Source organism: Leucopleurus acutus (assembly GCF_964270905.1).
Source record: "Leucopleurus acutus genome assembly, chromosome: 18".
Classification (NCBI taxonomy): Eukaryota; Metazoa; Chordata; class Mammalia; order Artiodactyla; family Delphinidae; genus Leucopleurus; species Leucopleurus acutus.
In genome coordinates, this window is record NC_139160.1 from 69302626 (window position 1) to 69324940 (window position 22315).

Here is a 22315-nt window from a genome sequence, read left to right on the forward strand (position 1 = left end):
TAAGCCCTGGGGAGGGGATCTGGATGGGGCATCCCCCATGGATACCAAACATAAAGTGTCTTCTATGAAGTGCTAGAGTATTTGAGCTTTATACTATAAACAATGGGGAGCTATTAAATATTTTTCAACAGGGAGTGAATGTGATGAAAACTGTATGTTAGAAAGACCTCTTAGGGAGTGGGATAAGGAAAGACACAAAAGTCTGAGACTGGATGCAGTGAGGCCAGTTTGGAGGCTATGGCAATGGTGTGCAAAATAAAAGTAAAAATAAAGATGTTGAAGCAGGAGGAATCAACATGATTCAGTGATTTACTGGACAATCCAGGTAAATTGTAGAAAGGAACCAAAAATAATTCTCAGAATAAAGACTATAAGAATTCAGTAAAATGATATAATTAATAAAAATTGGGAATATAGGAAGAGGATCTGGTTTTATTCAGATTCGTGTTGTATCTGCATGATGGTAGGAGGATACTAAAGTTTGCAAATGCCACCTGGCAAATGATCCAGAATCCTCTACATCACCTGCATCCTTTGTTGACTCCTAGATCTATTATTCATATTGTGCATCATTTCCAATTAATTTATTCATGACAGAAATGTAATCTGTATGGAGTATATAATATGTATTGGGTACTGTTTTAGGACCTGCCAAAAACACGCAAAAGCCCAAGTTTTACGTGGTAAACTAAGATTAATATGGCAACTGATGGGAACTTTCATAACATTCCTGTGAACAAAATGAAGACATGGGCTGATTCCATACAACTCAGGACACTGGTAAGTGGTTAGATTTCATATTCAAAATGTGCTGATAAAGGAATTCTTATTGTCTTGAAGAAAGGTCTCTCCCAAGCTTGGTCCTCAGCCTAATTTTTTTCAACTACCTCATCAGTTATTTGGAGAAAGATACAGAAAGCATGCTCATCATATTTACTTTGGAAAGGGTGAGAGAAATATGAAATCTGTATCCATAATGATTCTGACTGTCTGGATAAAAGAACTGAGCCTAAATAAAATTTAACAAGGATAAACATTGACTTCTATTTGGGGCACATACACTTGTAAAAGCACACGACTGGAGTAATGAGACAGTTAAAAAGGTAATGTGATCTTCAGTTTATTAGCAGAAATATAATATATGAAATAAGACTGGTGAAAGCACCCAGCTGTTTCCAGTTGGTAGAGGTCAAGGTGAGGATGTGACCACCAGTTGACCTGTGAGCCGGACCTCGGAAATCAGAGGCCCCTCCTCTCCTCTTCTGCCCTTGGAATGTACCTTCTGTCCACTTTTCCACAGTGAGAGCCCTTTAGAAGGATGCAGCCTTGAGAGAGCAACGTGTCGTCAAGACCATCTGGACCGTATATGCTCCGTGAAGGCCTCTGAATAAACTTTTAAGATACTGGTGTGCAGGTGCGGAGATCTACTCATTCTGCATCATCCAAGACAAGCCTCGTATGTAAGTTCCCTTGCTTATGACACCTGCCTCTTAGCCATCTGGAATGGTCTGCCTTTCTTCGGTCTTTCTCTGCCCTCATGTACAAGGCCCATTTTCCCAAACAGCAGTTCCCCGCACTTTCAACCACACCTACCTTATGGTCTCAGTGGTACCTGCCACGCTTTACAGAAGCATCCACACCAGACAAAGCAAAAACGCTCAGGAAACCAGGCTATTAGAGGCTTGACAGTGTAATACACAAGGGAGAGGTGATGGAAATGGTGATGTGTATCTTGAAAAGGGTAGAATTATTTGGGGAGTATGTGGACAGGTGGTGGGCCTGGGGAACACATATATTAGACATCTTAAAATATTTTAAGCAGCTCATGGCCAGGACATTATTTTAAAAGGCCTCTTAGAGCAGATCTGGAACCAAGGGGTAAAAACTTCAGAGCTGCTCTCAGGAAGGGTGTGTTTCCCTTAGTTTTCATTCTTACCGAGTAGACTCAGTACCTAATTATTTGGCAGGGGTGCTGTACATTGTCAATAAATTTAATTTTGGACTAGACGACCTTTAAAATATCTCTTGAACCCCAGATTCTATGAGTTTGTGACTTGAGGACTCAGAACTATATTTAAGGATTAAGATGTTTTCAATCGCTTTGAGCTTGGTTTCAGATACTAGGACACCCCCCAGGCCTTTCCCCCAGAGCTGTCACAGGGTCTTTGGGGCCAGTGAGAAACCCAGGACCTTTCACACAGCAATTGGGTCCTTTCCACACTGGCCCTCAAGAGATGTGTGTCCTCCAGTTTTCTGCAAACTAGGAGAGGGAAGAAAGTAGGTCGTTCCAGGATATTTGGTACTTTGGCAGAAAAAAATTAAACCAAAGTTTGCTAAAAAGTGAAAATGTTAAGTTATTTTCTTTTATCTTGCCAGAATTTGTGTGGATCCTAGACTTTCTACTGAGTTACCAACTCAGCTGCAATATAACTATTTCAACTTTCTGGGAATGTTATTTCTGAGTCGCAGTGATATAATGATCTGAATATTTCAATACTTTCAGTCACCTAGAACATACTATCTCTGCTTCACAGCTGCACGCTGCTCATGATAATATTCCTCATTGCACGGTACACTGTAGGAGATTAAAAGAAATGTTTTAATTCCTGAAAGAAATGTTCAAACACCAGTTCCCTATTCCACAGCGATTCTTTTTTTCCCCTCAGAAAATACGCAAAAAGTAATACATGACTCATTTATTAAAAGTTCCATGTTTTCATTGCAAATTCCTAGTGAGGCTTTGGAATTGATGCTTCCCTTCTATGGTTCCCATATTCTCTGAGTCACCAAGGTTTTTAGATGTTGGCAGGAGAGCCTGTTCCTACGTCCTCATAGAGTTACAACGTGGCCAGGAAGGAACAGGATGCCAGGAGTTGAGCTAGGAGTGAGTGTGGCTACCATCCTTAGATCCAGGCATCCATGGCCCCAGCCCTGGGCCCCGGGGCTTGCAAAGCTTCCCAAATATGATGTGCAAATAGTGTTCTCAGCAGTATTGTTAAAATGTAGCTGGTGATTTCTGTAGGTCTGGGGGTGGGGCTGAGAACTTTAATTTGTAGCAAGTCCCCAGGCGCTGCTGCTGCTGCGGCTCATTCACAGATAATCACACTTAGGAAATGACTGGTTTAGTGACTCCCTCTGTCTCTTCTCCAGACATACCTCCTCCCCTACAGGATGAGTAGCTCACGTGATTCAGGGCACCTGCCAATGAGCATTTGTGGCTCCTTCTAAACCACACTGTGGGTACCCATGACTCCAGAATTCCCTGCCCAGACCACTCTCTGGCCTTTGCACACCTCTCCCCAGTCTGTCCTCCGGATGGCAGATCTCTCCACCAGCGTGTACACCCTTGGGCCCAAGGGTCGACCAAGGGTCAGACTTTGAAGGAGGCTTAGCTGCCTGGGCTAAGGATGTGCCCCAGGCAGAACCTCTTCTGGTACAGATGGAGTCTGGTGAAGCAGGAGAAAAAGTGTGGGCTCTGTTCAGACCTCCTTTTTCCTTCTTGGTAAGTGTTGGGGGTGGTCTTATATCTGTTCAGGTAAATGACAGGAGAGATCCCATCCTGTTATATGATCCTTGATTTTAAGACCAGGGCCACTGCTTGGATGGTTCTATTTCACAAGGATCCACTGCATCTAAAGGTCTTCTTAGGGCAAAGGGAGAATGTTTCTTCCCTTCCCTAGAACCTTCCGCAACACCTCTCCCAGATGACCGCACAATGGAGGGGACAATGTGGGAGCTTTGAGGGCTCACAGCTTTCAGCTGAACCCCAACTGCCTGTGTGAATTTGAGCAAATCAGTCACTTTGAGCAAGAGATCATCCTTTGCCCTCAGTTTCTTGATCTTTATAATGGGAATAAGAATGCTACCCCACTCTCTGCCACCTCTTCCCCATTTCCACCCAACTTACTTCTATTCCTCCTTCAGCCCTCAGCTCAAATGCCATTTGATTAGATCAGATGCCTGGAGCTAAGCTAGAAGTAACTTTCAACATTCCTTCCTTTTATATTTGTGATTTTGTTTTATGTCTGCTAGCCCAGTGGCTTCCGAGAGCAGGGATCCTGTCTCCTTAATTCCCTATCTGGCCCAGAGCCTGGTACCTAACAGATGCTAAACCTGTGTTTGCCTAATGAGTAAACGAATGTGTGGTTATTGTCACAATTGGAGATAAAATATATGAAGTGACTGGCACACAGTATGTGCTTCACAAATGACACTGATGATTCTTCAGTGCCATTGACACAAATCACACATTTTATTTTCTCATACTTGATCCATGGCAGAGAATAGGGTGAACTTGGGACAACTACAGTTTGAACTGTCCAAGTTAAGAAAAAATGTGGTGTGATAAACTACTGGCCCAAACAACTAGAAGCGTGACACCCTCTTTAAAGGATTAAGAAACGAGAGACCCATAATTTAAAACAAAGGATCAAAAGTCCAAAAAAGTGCTCTCTATCAATTCTGCTTGCCCCTCACAACTCATACCTCAAAGAGTCAAACAGTGCATCTTTTTGAAAAGCATGTGGTGAAACTAATTCCCTCCGCAAGTGTTCTTGCTGACATCACCAACCTCCCCCTTCCCCTTCCCATCACAGGGATTATTTTATCTGTCCCTTTAACATCAGCCAGCCCAAATATCCTCTTGTCAAATATTTCTGGGGCCTGCACTTGAAGAAAGAAACGATTTTCTCAAATCTGTGAACAGGAATTTTTCTTTCTTTTTTTTTTATGGCAAAATAAACCATCTGCTTGTACAACTGTTTCTAATTACTTCCCTGCCTAGACTCTCCACTTGAGGGGTTTCGTACCAGCACCCCGCCCAGAGCAGTGCTGCTGACTAAATCCTAGCAGGCAGCTCACCCACACCCTTGCAGCTCCGGGGAGAGCCCCGGACCTGCACGCCTGGGTGTCTGTGGGTCCTTCTGCCCGGCCATCTGCTGGTGGCACCTCTGCCCCCCCGAACCTCCCCCGACCCCCGGCCCCGTGTGCACCACCTTGCAGCAGCTCTGCTGGCCTCCGCAGCCGGGAAACTCAGCATGCGTCCCGCAGGCTTCGGGAACTTCTTGCTGCTGGCGTCCTCCCTTCTCTTTGTGGGGCTGTCAGCTGTTCCTCAAAGCTTCTCGCCATCTCTGAGGTAAGCCTGATTTGTTTTTCTTTCAGACAGACCTGCCCTGCTTTGCGTGGCAGGACTCAAGCTTCAGGATGGCTGCCCTAAGCCAAGAGCAGTTAGGAAGTTGGACACGGGATAAACTGTTTTCAACCTGTTCCTATTCCTTTCCTTACATCTACACTGTGTATTGCTTTACCCTTGTCCTTTTGCTTTTCCTTTGGAAAAATACAATCATTAAATGAATATATAGTTTCCTCCTATTCCAATACATATCAGGAGGGTTATCTGCCATCCTATGTGTACCTGGGTGTACTCACCGCCTATAGGGCAGAGTTATTCCATGGGGTCTGTATTACATTCTGCATTACATTTTAAAAGAGAATTTGGGGCACATCACAATAACCAAACTTTTACATTTCAAAAGTATAGTTCATAAGCATCGCTTATTGCAACTTGAAAATGCATTAGGCACTATGCTATCATAACATGTAAAGCTCTTTCTATATATTCATCTCTTATTTTTCATAAAATAACTGCCCCTGGCCACCAGCTAGCAATGGGACTTTTTAAAGAGAACTGAAAAGTCAGCCAAGGGTCATACTTTGGGTTAATTTGTATTTAAATATGCATGTAAGATTCAGTGGCAAAACGCCAAGAGGCAGGGCCGGATCACCTAGTCCACCTGGAAGATGGTCCTGTTCTCAGGTGGGCAGGTCACCACTTGGACATTTTGGGTCGTGGTCATTTCTTAAGGGATGGCCCGTGGGTGGTATCAGCTTGGTCCCCAGAGAAACGTGGGGTCCCAGAAACGTTGGTCCTATCCATGGGGTTGCACGTCTCCGTTTGGGATCTGGGATCTGGGTGGACCCTGGGAGGCAACGTGGGCCCCAAGCAGAAGGGGCAGTGTCTGGGCTTGACCGTGGCCCTGCTGTGGTTTGTCGCCCCTGCAGAAGCGGCCTGGGCGCCGCGTGCCGGCTCTCCCGGGCCGAGTCGGAGCGCCGGTGCCGGGCGCCCGGGCAGCCCCCAGGGGGCGCTCTGTGCCACGGCCGCGGCCGGTGCGACTGCGGGGTCTGCATCTGTCACGTGAGCGAGCCCGGCGTGTACTTCGGGCCCCTGTGCGAGTGCCATGAGTGGATGTGCGAGACCTACGACGGGAGCACCTGTGCAGGTAAGGGGGCGGCGCTGTCCCCTCCGCTTGGCCCACCGCGCCCGCCAGGGCGGGGACGCACGCGCACCCGGGGCGAGAGGGGTGGGGACGGCCCCGCCTACAGCCCTGGAAGTTATCGCCGCTGGGGAGGCCTTCCTTTTGCTCCCCAATTCCGGAATCATGTCTCTTAACGCTTGTCTCCGCCCTGGGGTCCAAACTTCAGTGGAAATAATACGTGTAAGATTCATTCGCTTAATTATAAATCTCACTTAGCTTCTACTTTTAGTTCCGTATTACGGACCAAATCTCCCAACTGCCTCGTAAATGGAATTATTTCGCTGGGCTCTCCTACTCTAATCACGAATATTAATCATAATATTTGCAGACTGTTAGCCTGTATTTATTTTATTTTAATTGAAGTATAGTTGATTTACAATCTTGTGTTAGTTTCTGGCCTGTATTTTATTTTTACCAAGGAAACACAGGGGGATATTATTTTCCTAAATTCCAGCGGAGCAGACTGTGTCTTTGAACGTGGACTTGCCCTCTCATACTTAGCATATAGTTCACAAAGAGAAGCACATATCAGAAAACTATCTGAAAAACAAGCAGGGCCCTATTTTCTTGGAAGCGATGGCTTTTGTATTGTTTTAGCGGCTCCAGTTTCTCGGCTGTGGTGCAACTTGGTATTTTGTAAGGGTGGCGTGAAAATACATTCATTTCCCTTGCACATTTTTAAGGAGTGATTTGGATTCTGATACTGGAAAGGGTCAAGCTGTTTCTTCATAGAGAATACCCCTAACCTCTAACCAGTGTCACATAACCGAGCTGTTTGCTTAGGGCCAAAGAACCTCAATCAGGTCATTGTGAATGATCCAGACACTCTGTCAGTAAAAGGACTACACAGTGCCTTCCCACCAGGGTTTGGCAAATACGTAGGAAAAAAAAAATCTACTTATTTTACCCACAGTGTAGCTGAGAATGAGAGTCCAACACTAACAGAGAGATCACGAATCAGTTTATAGCAAAATGTTTTTTTTTTTCCTTGGCATCTGGGCCCAGAAGTGCAGGGGGTGGGGGATACTTAATATGCAGGCTGTTTGGCCATGAAAAAAATATAGTCATATGAGTAATTTGGAGGGGCACAGGTGCTTCTGAGTGTTTGTTTAGCCTTGAAGGCTGCGGCTCAATCCTTCAAACATATTGAATGCCACAACTTATTTTAGCTTTGTCACTCCCACAAGCTGCAGTGTTATTAAGGGCAGCCCTTTGGAATGAAAGCTAAGTATTGTCTAATATTTCATTCCAAATTCAACTGCTACCTGGCTTCTCTGGCTTTGATTGCCTCTGGCAAGGCCTCTTCAATATCATGAGTCTGAACACATTTTTCGGGACTTTTGTATCGCCATTTCATTGGAAAAGTAAGAAGCAAGATGCAGTTTTTCAGCCAGTGAGCTAGTTTTGGTTGCCAGATAAAACTCCCCTTTTGAGGAAGCTGATCAGTTCCCTTTCTGTGAAACTAATGCTATGGTATGTATACTTTTGTTTACCTCCCATGGGAAATGATTCATTGTTTCCTCCTACCATCTTTGTCACTACGTTCCTTCCTCCTTGGTACAAAATGCGGCACTGAGTCATGCATGGTTTTGTTTGCTAGTGTGTGCATTCCCGTAGAAGGTGAAATGTGTCTCTTTATTTAAGGCTGAATGAAATAACTGTGTTCGTTTTCCGTCCTCTTCTGACTGTTTCTCACTGACACCTACTCTCCAGGCCTGGTGCAGAATCTGCCCCTGTGAATGTGCTGGCTACATTTGCAAGGGCAGTGAGGACAGCCTTACACACAGCCTATCTGGTGGTCGTGCCAGCTTGCCTGCCTGTTCTGTGCTTCAAGTTTAGCTACTCAATTACGCCTTCAAGAAATAATTCCTATATTATAGCCAGCAAGATAGAAATGTAGCAGGTTGTCTTTTATGTTTTTATGTGCTCCTGAGCCTTTACCTCTATGATAAACCCCTATAGGTGATTTCCAGAAATAGAGTAGCTTCCAGAGACTTCCCCCACCTCCGTGAAGAGAACAAAATCAGGCTCTGGGAGTGTCTCGTAGAGTGGTTAGGACTATGGGCTCTGGGGGAGATTTTTCAGGATTCAAATCCCACACTTAACAGCTGTATGAACTTGGGCAGTTACATAAACTTCCTGAGCCTTGATTTCTTCATCTGTAAAATGGGAATAATAAAGTACCTACCTTATGGGATTGTTGTGAGGTTTAACATATGCAAAAGACTTGGAAAAGTGTTTTGCACCAAGTGCTCAATACACATTAATATGCTTATATATGTCTACATAACACATTATTTTGTAATGCACAAAAGGTGAGCTGGGATGGCTAGATGGATGGATAGAAAGATAGAGAGATTGATAGATACATAAGCTGGCTTTGTATTTGTTGGTCATTTGATGCAGTGAAAGCAATTTTGTTTTGTTAATGTAGTCTGTGCCTGTTATTGATCCAAAGCTCAAAAGGTCAAGTAAGGATAACTATTTTGGCCCAGCCTCAGAGCAGCTGTAGGAGATGCACCATGCCCTTTTAAAGTCAAGTACATTGGGATCCTTACACTGTGAATCATAAGAGACATACTTATTTTAGTTGCGCTGGTTGAGAGTGATGACGTTTACACTATCACAGGTGGTCTGTTTCTCCAAGTCTCCACTGGCTCCTGGCACATGAATCTTCCTTGGACTTCTGTAGCATAAAGGTCTGGCCCAACGATTGTTCCTGTGGGTGTGATTATCTAATGAGGAGTACACTCATTTTGGTTCTCATTTCTTTGAGGACAGTCAAATGTTTGGATGCATAAAAACAAACTTTCAGTTAGTACTTCAAGGCATCCTGGATAACCCTCTGAATACCTGTGATTACACTTAAATAAAATATAGGTTTCTTAAACATCTTTTAAAATCACTTTTGAAATATATCACTTAAAAGAGTTTCAGGGGCTTCCCTGGTGGTGCAGTGGTTGGGAGTCCGCCTGCCGATGCAGGGAACATGGGTTCGTGCTCTGGTCCGGGGAGATCCCACATGCCACGGAGTGGCTAGGCCTGTGAGCCATGGCCGCTGAGCCTGCGCGTCCGGAGCCTGTGCTCCGCAATGGGAGAGGCCACAACAGTGAGAGGCCCGCGTACCGCAAAAAAAAAAAAGAGTTTCAGTTTTAGGAACTTGGAAGAGCTAATTGAATCCAATTTAGCAAATACTATGAAGTGCTGTATGTTTGCTAGACTCTGTTTGCTGTTAAAGGTGCGATAAAAGATGACGAATATATTACAGCTTCCCACTGAGTGGGAAGGTTCAGAGAAATACCAAATGCCTATAAAGCAATGCAGACTATGACTTTCTACAGATTTCTATGAGGGTTCCATTAAGGTAGGAATTAAATATTGTGGTTAAAAGTTCTCTAGAAAAAGGTAGCATTGGACATAAATCTTTAGGTATAAGGAGGTTTTTAATCCAAGAGGTAGACTTTTGGAATTCTGAGTGAAGAAAAATTCAAGGAATGGTTTAGAAGCAGAAATGCACGTGGGTGTGTTTGGAGAAGAGTGAGGGGTTCTGGGTTTGGCTTTGCTGGATCTTAGGGCTGTGGGGAAAGTGGTAGAAGATATATTGAGAGTTATAGTTGGACATGGGGTAGAGAGCTTTGGACCTGAATGTGAAGCTTGTGCTCAGGTAAGTAGCATATAGGAGCCATGAAGCAGTTTGAACATGGGAGCGATAGATGATTAATGCTTTGATTCTTGAAAAGTAATATGGTGTCTGGGGGCCCAGCAGGTTGGGGTAGACACTTGATGGGGAGGAACTCAGGTTAGATGCTATTTAAATTATAGTCCTGGGAGAGAGAATAAGAATTATGAGGCATTTTTAAAGACTTTTGGAAGGTAGAATCAGCATGCTTTAGTACCCAAGGATGAGTATGATGGTGTCAGTGAGCAGGCCTGTGGCAGAAGTGAGAAGAACCAGATAACTCCTAATCAATGGTGAAAAGTCCCTATTAAATTAAAAACACTTATTTTTATCTGGAATTGCTGTAAAATGAATAATTATTCCTAGAAGAATGAGTCTGGACTTTATGGTACTTCTGGGGTTGGATAGGAATCTTGTCTGAATTGTTAACTTGGGTTAACTTGTTTCTGTCCGTCACCCTGAGAGTCATTTGATTTTTCTGAAACTTCGTTTCTTTTGCTGGAATGTCTTTATGGAGGTAAAGAACTTTACATTCTGCATGGTATTATTCAGAAGAAATTTTAATATTTATGTATAAATATGTTTAATATAATTTATGTATTTATACATTTATTCAGATTATAAAGATCCTTGTAAGCGTTGATTTATATATGTAAACACACATGGTATGAAAATAATTAAGATATGTGGAAATGCACCTAATATGCAAATATTAGTACCTTTTTTCTTGCAGATATTTCTGACTTCTACACTGTTAAATAAATAGTATAAGAATTGTATATAATTACTCGTGAGAACTGGACTTTCTGGCTCTTTATAGTCTTTCCTAGGACTGTTTGACCTGCTTTTTCATCACAGTTGCATTTTTCTTAGATTGTTGAATAATTGTCTCCAAGACTACTTTGTGGAATCACCCTTTGGTTTTTCCTTTCTTTGTCAGCTTCCATTTTTCACCTTCTCTTTCTTCCTTCATACCTTGTCCTGTCCTACTTGCCCGTTCCTTTACCTCTGCCTGGGCCCCCTGGTATTTACCACCCTTTACTTCTTTTCAATATGCCCTCTGCCCCTTCACTGAGCACCAAGCACATAAGAGCATTCACTGCTCTTTAGCGCTCTCTCCAGTAAACGAGTGTGTTGAACAGACAGGCTCCAGCTTCTTGGTTGCCTCTTTGCTTGTGTTTTCATCCTGGCCTTCACATGTCTTGAGGTTTTGGAGAACACATTCAAGGAGCCCGCACCACTAGCTTCCCCATGTCATGCAAGCTTCTTTTCTGAGCTCTAGCCTCTTAGGTTCATCCATTTTGGATAAATGCATCTTGTCTTACCCCAAGGGACACATAAAAATTAAAGGTTTTCATTCTCAAAGAAAGTGCCAGACCGGCACATGACTTTCTCTCAACTGTCTGGCTTTATTTGGACCGCACTCTGCACCTCTACTGTAGACACCGAAATACCTTGGCCTTGGACCAGATCATCTGCACACCTTGATAATCCAGAAGAGCGTATTTATAACATCATAGTGTTGAGATCAAATAGTGTCAATGTGACAAGTTCAGCAGTTATCTTTTAAGTAAAATTTCACCAGAAGGAGAATGGAACATATGGGAACAAATTTATTTCTGATACCGATTTTAAATTTGTAGAGCGTAAACCGCCACTGTAGGGTTCTCAAAGACTTTCAGCATGTTTTGAGACATGATGCTAAAGCTGCCATCCCATGCTTCTTGGTATCAGAACCCACCCCCCCGCCAAAAGCTGCCCAGGTCCCTGGGCCTCAGACACAGATTTTTAAGTCTGATCTGGTGCCTCGTGATGCTCAGGGCCTGGAGGTGGAGGACCATTGCCATAGGAGCAGAGATCCCTGATTTGGTCCTTTGACGAATTCCCTGTCTGAGGAGTTATAACGTGAGACCAGACATTTTCCTAAGTTCCATATCCTGCCTGCCGTTGTGTTAGTTTTCTGTCACTGCTATAACATTGCCACTCATCTTTTGACTTCAACAACACAAATGTCTTTTCTTATACTTTTGTAGGTCAGAAGTCCGACGTGGGTCTCCCAGGGCTTAAGGTGTTGGCAAGCTCTGTTCCTTTCTGGAGACTCTTGGAGAGAATTCATTTCCTGGTCATTCGACATTAAGAGAATTTAGTTTCATGAGGTTGTAGGACCAAGGTCCCTATTTCCTTGCTGGCTGGCAACTTAGAGTGTCCCTTATCTCCCAAAAGCCTCTCTTGGGTCCTTGCATACCCATCTGCATCTCAGAACGAACAGCAGGTGTCAGATCCTTCTCATGATGCCGCCCTCTAAGCGTCTTGCATTGGCACATCCCTCTTTCACCACAGCCTAGAAAAGTGCTTTACTTTTTTTTCTTTTAACATCTTTATTGGAGTATAATTGCTTTACAATGGTGTGTTAGTTTTAGCTGTATAGCAAAGTGACTCAGCTATACATATACATATATCCCCATATCCCTCACTCTTGCGTCTCTCTCCCACCCTCCCTATCCCACCCCTCTAGGTGGTCACAAAGCACCGAGCTGATTTCCCTGCACTATGCGGCTGCTTCCCACTAGCTATCTATTTTACAATTGGTAGTATATATAAGTCCATGCCACTATCTCACTTTGTCCCAGCTTACCATTCCCCCTCCCCATGTCCTCAAGTCCATTCTCTACCTCTGCGTCTTTATTCCTGTCCTGCCCCTAGGTTCTTCAGAACGCTTTTTTTTTTTTTAGATTCCATATATATGTGTTAGCATACGGTATTTGTTTTTCTCTTTCTGACTTACTTCACTCTGTATAACAGATTCTAGGTACATCCACCTCACTAAAAATAACTCAATTTCATTTCTTTTTATGGCTGAGTAATATTCCATTGTATATATGTGCCACATCTTTATCCATTCATCTCTCGATGTACACTTAGGTTGCTTCCATGTCCTGGCTATTGTAAATAGAGCTGCAATGAACATTGTGGCACATGAGTCTTTTTGAATTATGGTTTTCTCAGGGTATATGCTCAGTAGTGGGATTGCTGGGTTGTGTGGTAGTTCTATTTTTGGTTTTTTAAGGAACCTCCATACTGTTCTCCATAGTGGCTATATCAATTTACATTCCCACCAGCAGTGGAAGAGGGTTCCCTTTTCTCCACACCCTCTCCAGCATTTATTGTTTCTAGATTTTTTGATGATGGCCATTCTGACTGGTGTGAGGGGATATCTCATTGTAGTTTTGATTTGCATTTCTCTAATGATTAGTTATGTTGAGCATCCTTTCATGTGTTTGCTGGCAATCTGTATATCTTCTTTGGAGAAATGTCTATTTAGGTCTTCTGCCCATTTTTGGATTGGGTTATTTGTTGATTTGATATTGAGTGCATGAGCTGCTTGCATATTTTGGAAGTTAATCCTTTGTCATTTGCTTCATTTGCAAATATTTTCTCCCATTCTGAGGGTTGTCTTTTCGTCTGGTTTATGGTTTCCCTTGCTGAGCAAAAGCTTTGAAGTTTCATTAGGTTCCATTTGTTTATTTTTGTTTTTATTTCCATTTCTCTAGGAGGTGGGTCAAAAAGGATCTTGCTGTCATTTATGTCATAGATTGTTCTGCCTATGTTTTCCTCTAAGAGTTTGATGGTGTCTGGCCTTACATTTGGTTCTTTAATCCATTTGGAGTTTATTTTTGTGTATGGTGTTAAGGAGTGTTCTAATTTCATTCTCTTACATGTAGCTGTCCAGTTTTCCCAGCACCACTTATTGAAGAGGCTGTCTTTTCTCCATTGTATATTCTTGCCTCCTTTATCAAAGATAAGGTGACCACATGAGCGTGGGTTTATCTCTGGGCTCTCTATCCTGTTCCATTGATCTATGTTTCTGTTTTTGTGCCAGTACCATACTGTCTTGATGACTGTAGCTTTGTAGTATAGTCTGAAGTCTGGGAGGCTGATTCCTTCCAGCTCCGTTTTACTTTCTCAAGATTGCTTTGGCTATCCGGGGCCTTTTGCGTTTGCATACAAATTGTGAAACTTTTTGTTCTAGTTCTATGAAAAATGCCATTGGTAGTTTTATAGGGATTACATTGAATCTGTAGATTGCTTTGGGTAGTATAGTCTTTTTCACAATGTTGATTCTTCCCATCCAAGAACATGGTATATCTCTCCATCTGTTTGTATCATCTTTAATTTCTTTTATCAGTGTCTTATAGTTTTCTGCATACAGGTCTTTTGTCTCCTTACATAGGTTTATTCCTAGGTATTTTATTCTTTTTGTTGTAATGGTAAATGGGAGTGTTTCCTCAATTTTTCTTTCAGATTTTTCATCAACAGTGTACAGGAATGTAAGAGATTTATGTGCATTAATTTTGTATCCTGCTACTTTAGCAAATTCATTGGTTAGCTTTAGTAGTTCTCTGGTAGCATTTTTAGGGTTCTCTATGTATACTATCATGTCATCTGCAAACAGTGACAGTTTTACTTCTTCTTTTCCAATTTGGATTCCTTTTATTTCTTTTTGTTCGCTGATTGCTGGCTAAAACTTCCAAAACTCTGTTGAATAACTGTAGTAAGAGTGGGCAACTTTGTCTTCTTCCTGATCTTAGTGAAAATGGTTTCAGTTTGTCACCATTAAGAACGATGTTGGCTATGGGTTTGTCATATACGGCCTTTATTATGTTGAGGTGCGTTCCCTCTATGCCTACTGTCTGGAAGGTTTTTATCATACATTGGTGTTGAATTTTGTCAAAAGCTTTTTCTGCATCTATTGAGATGATCATATGGTTTTTCTCCTTCAATTTGTTAATATGGTGTATCACGTTGATTTGCGTATATTGAAGAATCCTTGCATTCTTGGGATAAACCCCACTTGATCATGGTGTATGATCCTTTTAATGTGCTGTTGGATTCTGTTTGCTAGTATTTTGTTGAGGATTTTTGCATCTATGTTCATCAGTGATATTGGCCTGTAGTTTTCTTTCTTTGTGACATCCATGTCTGGTTTTGGTATCAAGGTGATGGTGGCCTCGTAGAATGAATTTGGGAGTGTTCCTCCCTCTGCTATATTTTGGAAGAGTTTGAGAAGGATAGGTGTTAGCTCTTCTCTAAATGTTAGATAGAATTCACCTGTGAAGCCATCTGGTCTTGGGCTTTTGTTTGTTGGATGATTTTTAATCACAGTTTCAATTTCAGTGCTTGTGATTGGTCTGTTCATGTTTTCTATTTCTTCCTGGTTCAGTCTTGGCAGGTTGTGCATTTCTAAGAATTTGTCCATTTCTTCCAGGTTGTCCATTTTATTGGCATATAGTTGCTTGTAGCAATCTCTCATGATTCTTTGTATCTCTGCAGTGTCAGTTGTTACTTCTCCTTTTTCATTTCTAGTTCTATTGATTTGAGTCTTCTCCCTTTTTATTCTTGATGAGTCTGGCTAGTGGTTTATCAATGTTGTTTATCTTCTCAAAGAAACAGCTTATAGTTTTATTGATCTTAGTTATTGTTTCTTTCATCTCTTTTTCATTTATTTCTGATCTGATCTTTATGATTTCTTTCCTTCGCTAACTTAGGGTTTTTTTGTTCTTCTTTCTCTAATTGCTTTAGGTGTAGGGTTAGTTGTTTATTTAAGATATTTCTTGTTTCTTGAGGTAGGATTGTATTGTTATAAACTTCCCTCTTAGAACTGCTTTTGCTGCATCCCATAGGTTTTGGGTTGTCATGTTTTCACTGTCATTTGTTTCTAGGTATTTTTTGATTTCCTCTTTGATTTCTTCAGTGATCTCTTGGTTATTTAGTATTGTATTGTTTAGCCTCCATGCATTTGTATTTTTTACAGATTTTTTTCTGTAATTGATATTTAGTCTCATAGTGTTGTGGTCGGAAAAGATACTTGATACAATTTCAATTTTCTTAAATTTACCAAGGCTTGATTTGTGACCCAAGGTATAATCTATCCTGGAGAATGTTCCATGAGCACTTGAGAAGAAAGTGTATTCATTTGTTTTTGGATGAAATGTCCTATAAATATCAATTAAGTCCATCTTGTTTAATGTATCATTTAGAGCTTGTGTTTCCTTATTTATTTTCATTTTGGATGATCTGTCCATTGGTGAAAGTGGGGTGTTAAAGTCCCCTACTATGATTGTGTTACTGTCGATTTCCCCTTTTATGGCTGTTAGTATTTGCCTTATGTATTGAGTTGCTCCTATGTTGGGTGCATAAATATTTACAGTTGTTATATCTTCTTCTTGGATCGATCCCTTGATCATTATGTAGTGTCCTTCTTTGTCTCTTGTAATTGTCTTTATTTTAAAGTCTATTTTGTCTGATATGAGAATTGCTACTCCAGCTTTCTTTTGATTTCCATTTGCATGGAATATCTTTTTGCATCCCCTCACTTTCAGTCTGTATGTGTCCCTAGGTCTGAAGTGGGTCTCTTGTAGACAGCCTATATACAGGTCTTCTTTTTTTATCCATTTATCCAGTCTATGTTTCGGTTGGAGCATTTAATCCATTTATCTGAATTGTTTTGGGTTTGTTATTGTAGGTCTTTTCCTTCTGTTGTGTTTCCTGCCTAGAGAAGTTCCTTTAGCATTTGTTGTAAAGCTGGTTGGGTGGTGCTGAATTCTCTTAGCTTTTGCTTGTCTGTAAAGGATTTAATTTCTCTGTGGAATCTGAATGAGATCCTTGCTGGGTAGAGTAATCTTGGTTGTAGGTTTTTCCCTTTCATCACTTTAAATATGTCTGCCACACCCTTCTGGCTTGTAGAGTTTCTGCTGAAAGATCAGCTGTTAACCTTATGGGGATTCCATTGTATGTTATTGTTGCTTTTCCCTTGCTGCTGTTAGTATTTTTTCTTTGTATTTAATTTTTGATAGTTTAATTAATATGCGTCTTTGTGTCTTTCTCCTTGGATTTATCCTGTATGGGACTCTTTGCTCTTCCTGGACTTGACTGACTATTGCCTTTACCACATTAGGGAAGTTTTCAACTATAATCTCTTCAAATATTTTCTCAGTCTCTTTCTTTTTCTCTTCTTCTTCTGGGACCCCTATAATTCCAATGTTGGTGTGTTCAATGTTGTCCCAGTCCCAGGTCTCTGAGACTGTCCTCTATCTTTTCATTCTTTATTCTGTTCTGCAGTAGTTATTTCCACTTTTTATCTTCCAGGTCAGTTATCTGTCCTTCTGCCTCAGTTATTCTGCTATTGATTCCTTCTAGAGAATTTTTAGTTTCACATATTGTGTTGCTCATCATTTGTTCATCCTTTTTTGTGTTGCTCTTTAGTTCTTCTAGGTCCTTGTTAAATATTTCTTGTATTATCTCCATTCTATTTCCAAGATTTTGGATCATCTTTACTATCATTACTCTGAATTCTTTTTCAGGTAGACTGCCTATTTTCTCTTCATTTGTTTGGTCTGGTGGGTTTTTATCTTGCTCCTTCATCTGCTATGTATTTCTCTGACTTCTCATTTTGCTTAACTTACTGTGTTTGGTCACCTTTTCACTGGCTGCATGTTTGTAGTTCCCGTTGTTTTTGGTGTCTGACCCCAGTGAGTAAAGTTTGTTCAGTGGCTAGTGTAGGCTTCCTGGTTGAGGGGGATGGTACCTGTGTTCTGGTGGATGAGGCTGGATCTTGTCTTTCTGGTGGGCAGGACCGCATCCAGTGGTGTGTTTTGGGGGTGTCTGTGAACTTACTATGATCTTAGGCAGCCTCTCTGCTAATGGGTGGTGTTGTGTTCCTGTCTTGCTAGTTGTTTGGCATGGGGTGTCCATGGAGCTTGCCGGTCGTTGAGTGGAGCTGGGTCTTAGCGTTGAGACGGAGGTCTCTGGGAGAGCTCTCACTGATTGATATTATGTGGGGCCGGGAGGTCTCTGGTGGACCAATGTCCTCAACTCAGCTTTCCCACCTCAGAGGCTCAGGACTGACACCCGGCTGGAGCACCAAGACCCTATCAGCTGCATGGCTCAGAAGAAAAGGGAGAAAACAAAAAGGAAAGAAAAATAAATAAAATAAAATAAAGTTATTAAAATAAAAAAATTATTAAAGTAAAAAAATTAAAAAGTAATAAAAAAAGAAAGAAGAGAGCAACCAAATCAATAAACAAATCCACCAATGATAGCAAGTGCTTACAAAGTATACGAAAAAAAAAAAGGACAGACAGAACCCTTAGAGAAACGGTAAAAGCATACCTATACAGACAGAATCACACGAAGAAGCATACACATACGCACTCACAAAAAGAGAAAAAGAAATATATATATATATATTTATATATAACAAAAAAAAGGAAGAGAGCAACCAAATCAATAAACAAATCTACGAATGATAATAAGCTCTAAATACTAAACTAAGATATACAGAAAACCAGAAACAAATTAGATGCAGAAAGCAAACCCCAAGTCTACAGTTGCTCCCAAAGCCCACTGCCTCAATTTTGGGATGATTCGTTGTCTATTCAGGTATTTCACAGGTGCAGGGTACATCAAGTTAACTGTGGAGATTTATCCACTACTCCTGAGGCTGCACGAGAGATTTCCCTTTCTCTTTGTTTGCACAGCTCCTGGGGTTCAGTTTGGATTTGGCCCTGCCTCTGCATGTAGGTCACCTGAGGGTGTCTGTTCCCTGCCCAGACAGGATGGGGTTAAAGTAAAGTGTTTCACTTTTCAGGGGGCTTGTGATTAGATTGGATCCAACCAGATATCCAGTATAATCTTCCCATCTCAAGATCTGTGATCTTAATTGCATTGGCAAAGTCCCTTTGGCCATGTAAGGTAACATACTTACATATTTATAGGAACAAGGATGTGAACATCTTTTGGGCCCTTCTTTTTCCTACCATAGCCATCCTTCTATAAAGCCCAAGAGGAAGGCCATGATGTGTGTACATAAGGGAGAGAGATTCCAAGGCCATTAATACCTGCCTGTTCTTATGCTCCATCCAGGCTATGCAAGTACTGTCTTTTCCATCTTTCAGAGCTTATCTACAGGATCTAATGTTCCTAGATCCAGAATTTTCCACACCAGTGATGATAAGGAATACCAGGTTTTGGGTCCAGAACATGAAGAGTGACTTGGAACCTCAGCCACTGCTGAGGTTCAATGCCTGACATTATCACTTGCCAGTTGTGGAGCTATGGGCGAGTTACTCAAATGCTTTTAATGTCTGTTTCCTTACCTGTGAAATGGGGACAATAATAGTATCAAATGGGGATAATAATCATGCCAAGCCCATATGAGTGATGAGTAGGTCACTTGAGTTATTATGCTTACTTTTGTCAGATGTCCCTGTTCTACCCTATTGTGATACTTTGTCCTAAGATATTTACTCCCAAAAAGTGATTTTCCTTCCATGTCATATCTTCTTCTGGGTCTCAATCTATGTTTCACATTTCCTCCTTTGACTGTCAGTGAGTGTTTGGAACTATCTCACCTCAGACAACAGGCCTGCTCCATAGTGTCAAGTCTGGGTGAGCTTTCAGCCCTGGCCAGCTTGAGGAGACCAAGACTCACTGGGTCATGTTCCAACTCAGTGGACTTCTAGGTTTCTGACCCTCATTTCTGTCTTTATCTCAGAAGCTAACTTTTGTGTTCCTGTCCCTGAAAACTTCACCCCAATTTTCACCATCATAATTGACTTGGATGGAAGTTTCCAGAGCCCTCCCCTCAATACTGTGTGATTAGTCTGTGAATCTGGAATTTTCAGTCTTTTTCTTAACTGGAAACCCCAAGATTTCTGCAAATTTGCAAGGCTTACACTCAGTGTGTTTCTGCTTCTGTCTCTTACTTCCACTGAGATGTCTGTATTTCCAGGCTGTTCCTTAATCTCCTCCAAAGTCTTGATCTCAAATAGGTTGATCTCAGAACCCACTCATTCCGCTTACAAAAATGGGAAAAGCAATACAATACAAAACAAAATCAAAATAACTCACTTTCACAGAGTTTTTGAGTGCAGCTGACCCTTGAACGATGCATGGGTTGCTGACTGCCACACAATCGAAAATCTGAATATAACAGTCGGCCCTCCATAGCGGCCGTTCTGTATCTGCAGGTTCAAGCAACCATGGTTCCTGGAGTGCTGTGGTACACGTTTATTGTAAAACATCCACATTATAAGTGGACCTGTGCAGTTCAAACCTGTGTAGTTCAGGGTCAGCTGTATTTAATGAACATTACTAAATGTTCTAGAGACATTGGGGTGGGGTTGTTTAATCACAGGAATGTAAACACCTTAAGACTGAATAGTAATCATTCTAGTTCTTAAAACCCCCAGGATCCCAGTTGTGTGCCTCTGTCATCCCTCCCCTCTTCAGACTCCTGTTTCTTTCACTACTCATAATTTTTATTTCATTTCCAAATTCTGCTCATTTGGGGCAAGGAGTTTAGCTATTATTTTTATCATCTTATTTCTTGCTCGTCCACGGTCTTTGAAGTCTTGGTCTGTATCCTGAGGGTTGATGTCCTCAGGTATTAATGTTATATGTACATTTACTTTTTTTCACATCTTGCTTTATAATGTATGTGTATTTATAAATAACATAAATAATATAAATAACAAGGCCTGAGATGGTTCTCTTTGTACATATATATTCTGATTGCCCATACAAGCATATATATGTGTGTATGAATACGTATTTTCTACCTTAATTTTATACACACATGTCATATACATGTGAATACATAAGTATGTCTTCAAACATGTTTACATATGTATGTGTTGATATCACGTATATGTGAATATAAAAATATGTGCACAATCACATTCACATGTGTGTGTTTATGAATGTGTGTGCATCTAAATGTTACACACAGAGACACACACACATAACCTATCTTCCTGGGGGACTGCTACCTGTAGCGGGGGAGACATTCCATTTTCAAATCTTTGTAATGCTAGTACTCCTGATAGAAAAGGCACCTTGGGATTGTTATCACGTGTGTAAACCTGCTACAAATCAGTATCTTATTGGGGAATTCTTCTGGCGACTGCCTCTTCAATACATTTCATGAAGACAGTGAGAAATTATTTGGTTGGCTCCTAATTTGATTGTCTTTTTCACTATTCTGTCAATTAAATGTTATTAGGCTGCTGAAGTCACATTTGAATTACAATTAATACTTGGTAAAGTTCTCTTTTTTTTTTTTTGGTACACGGGCCTCTCACTGCCGTGGCCTCTCCCGCCGTGGAGCACAGGCTCCGGACGCGCAGGCCCAGCGGCCATGGCTCACGGTCCCAGCCGCTCTGCGGAATGTGGGATCTTCCCGGACCGGGGCACGAGCCCGCGTCCCCTGCATCGGCAGGTGGACTCTCAACCACTGCGCCACCAGGGAAGCCCTAAAGTTCTCTTTTTCTAACACTAAAACTTTGTTCAAAGAGGGGAAAGATTAAAACATCTTCCTTTCCTATTTTTTATGAATAATAGTACTACTCTTGTCACTAACATATTTTTATCCTATGTACATTTTATGGAGAGTTTGGAAACTCCTCAAAGCCCCCTGTTACATGCTAAAGCCTTGAGTCTAGGTTTGGATGCAGAAACCACTCAGGATTTTTTTATAGCTGGCAGTCTGAAAAATATAAACCAAATTGTAAATTTTCTATATTCTCAAGGCAATAATATCTTCTTGTATGGTTTTGCATATAACAATAAATTCTACTATTACAGAAATTTTATTCTCTGGTGAGTTCATCTGAATTTTCTAATCATACCTCCACAGTGAGAAAAAAGGAAATAAGTACAATGATGAGATAAACCAGCTTTATATTTCTCTGGATTTAAGATCCTCTAACTTAAGAAGCAGATTGCATTAATGGGAAGACAGCTTGATTAGGAGACAGAAGACACAGGGGGAGGTGTTGTGGGAACCAGAAGGGGGCTAACTTGTAGGAGGAATTTGTTTTGCCTTTCCACCTTTCTTCCTGCCTAGATTGCACCTGGAGTTCCAGCAGCCCCCCTTTTTAAAATTGAAGTAGAGTTGATTTACAATGTTGTGTTAGTTTCAGGTGTACAGCACGGTGATTTTCGGATATATATATATATGTGTGTGTGTGTATATATATCTCCTTTTTTTCCATTCTTTTCCATTATAGGTTATTATAAGTTATTGAATATAGTTCCCTGTACTATACAGTAGGTCCTTGTTGTTTACTTTCTATATGGTAGTCTGTATCTGTTAATCCTATACTCCTGTTTTATCACTCCCCATCCCTTTCCACTTTGATAACCATAAGTTTGTTTTCTATGTCTGTGGGTCTATTTCTGTCTTATAAATAAATTTGTATTATTTTTAGATTCCATGTATAAGTGATGTATAATATTTGTCTGACTTACTTCACTCAGTATG

At 41.3% G+C, this 22315-nt stretch overlaps 1 protein-coding gene across 2 annotated transcripts in view; it reads left to right on the forward strand.

Moving 5' to 3' along the window:
* Positions 1-5036: 5036 nt before the first annotated feature.
* ITGBL1 (integrin subunit beta like 1) overlaps positions 5037-22315 on the forward strand; it is a gene marked incomplete at both ends in the record, with an annotated part of 215289 nt that continues 198010 nt past the window's right edge. For both annotated transcript variants that reach the window (XM_082859496.1, XM_082859497.1), the window contains 2 exons: positions 5037-5134; positions 6061-6278. In XM_082859496.1, coding sequence (XP_082715622.1) covers positions 5037-5134; positions 6061-6278 — 316 coding nt within the window. The remainder of the gene's footprint in view (positions 5135-6060; positions 6279-22315) is intronic.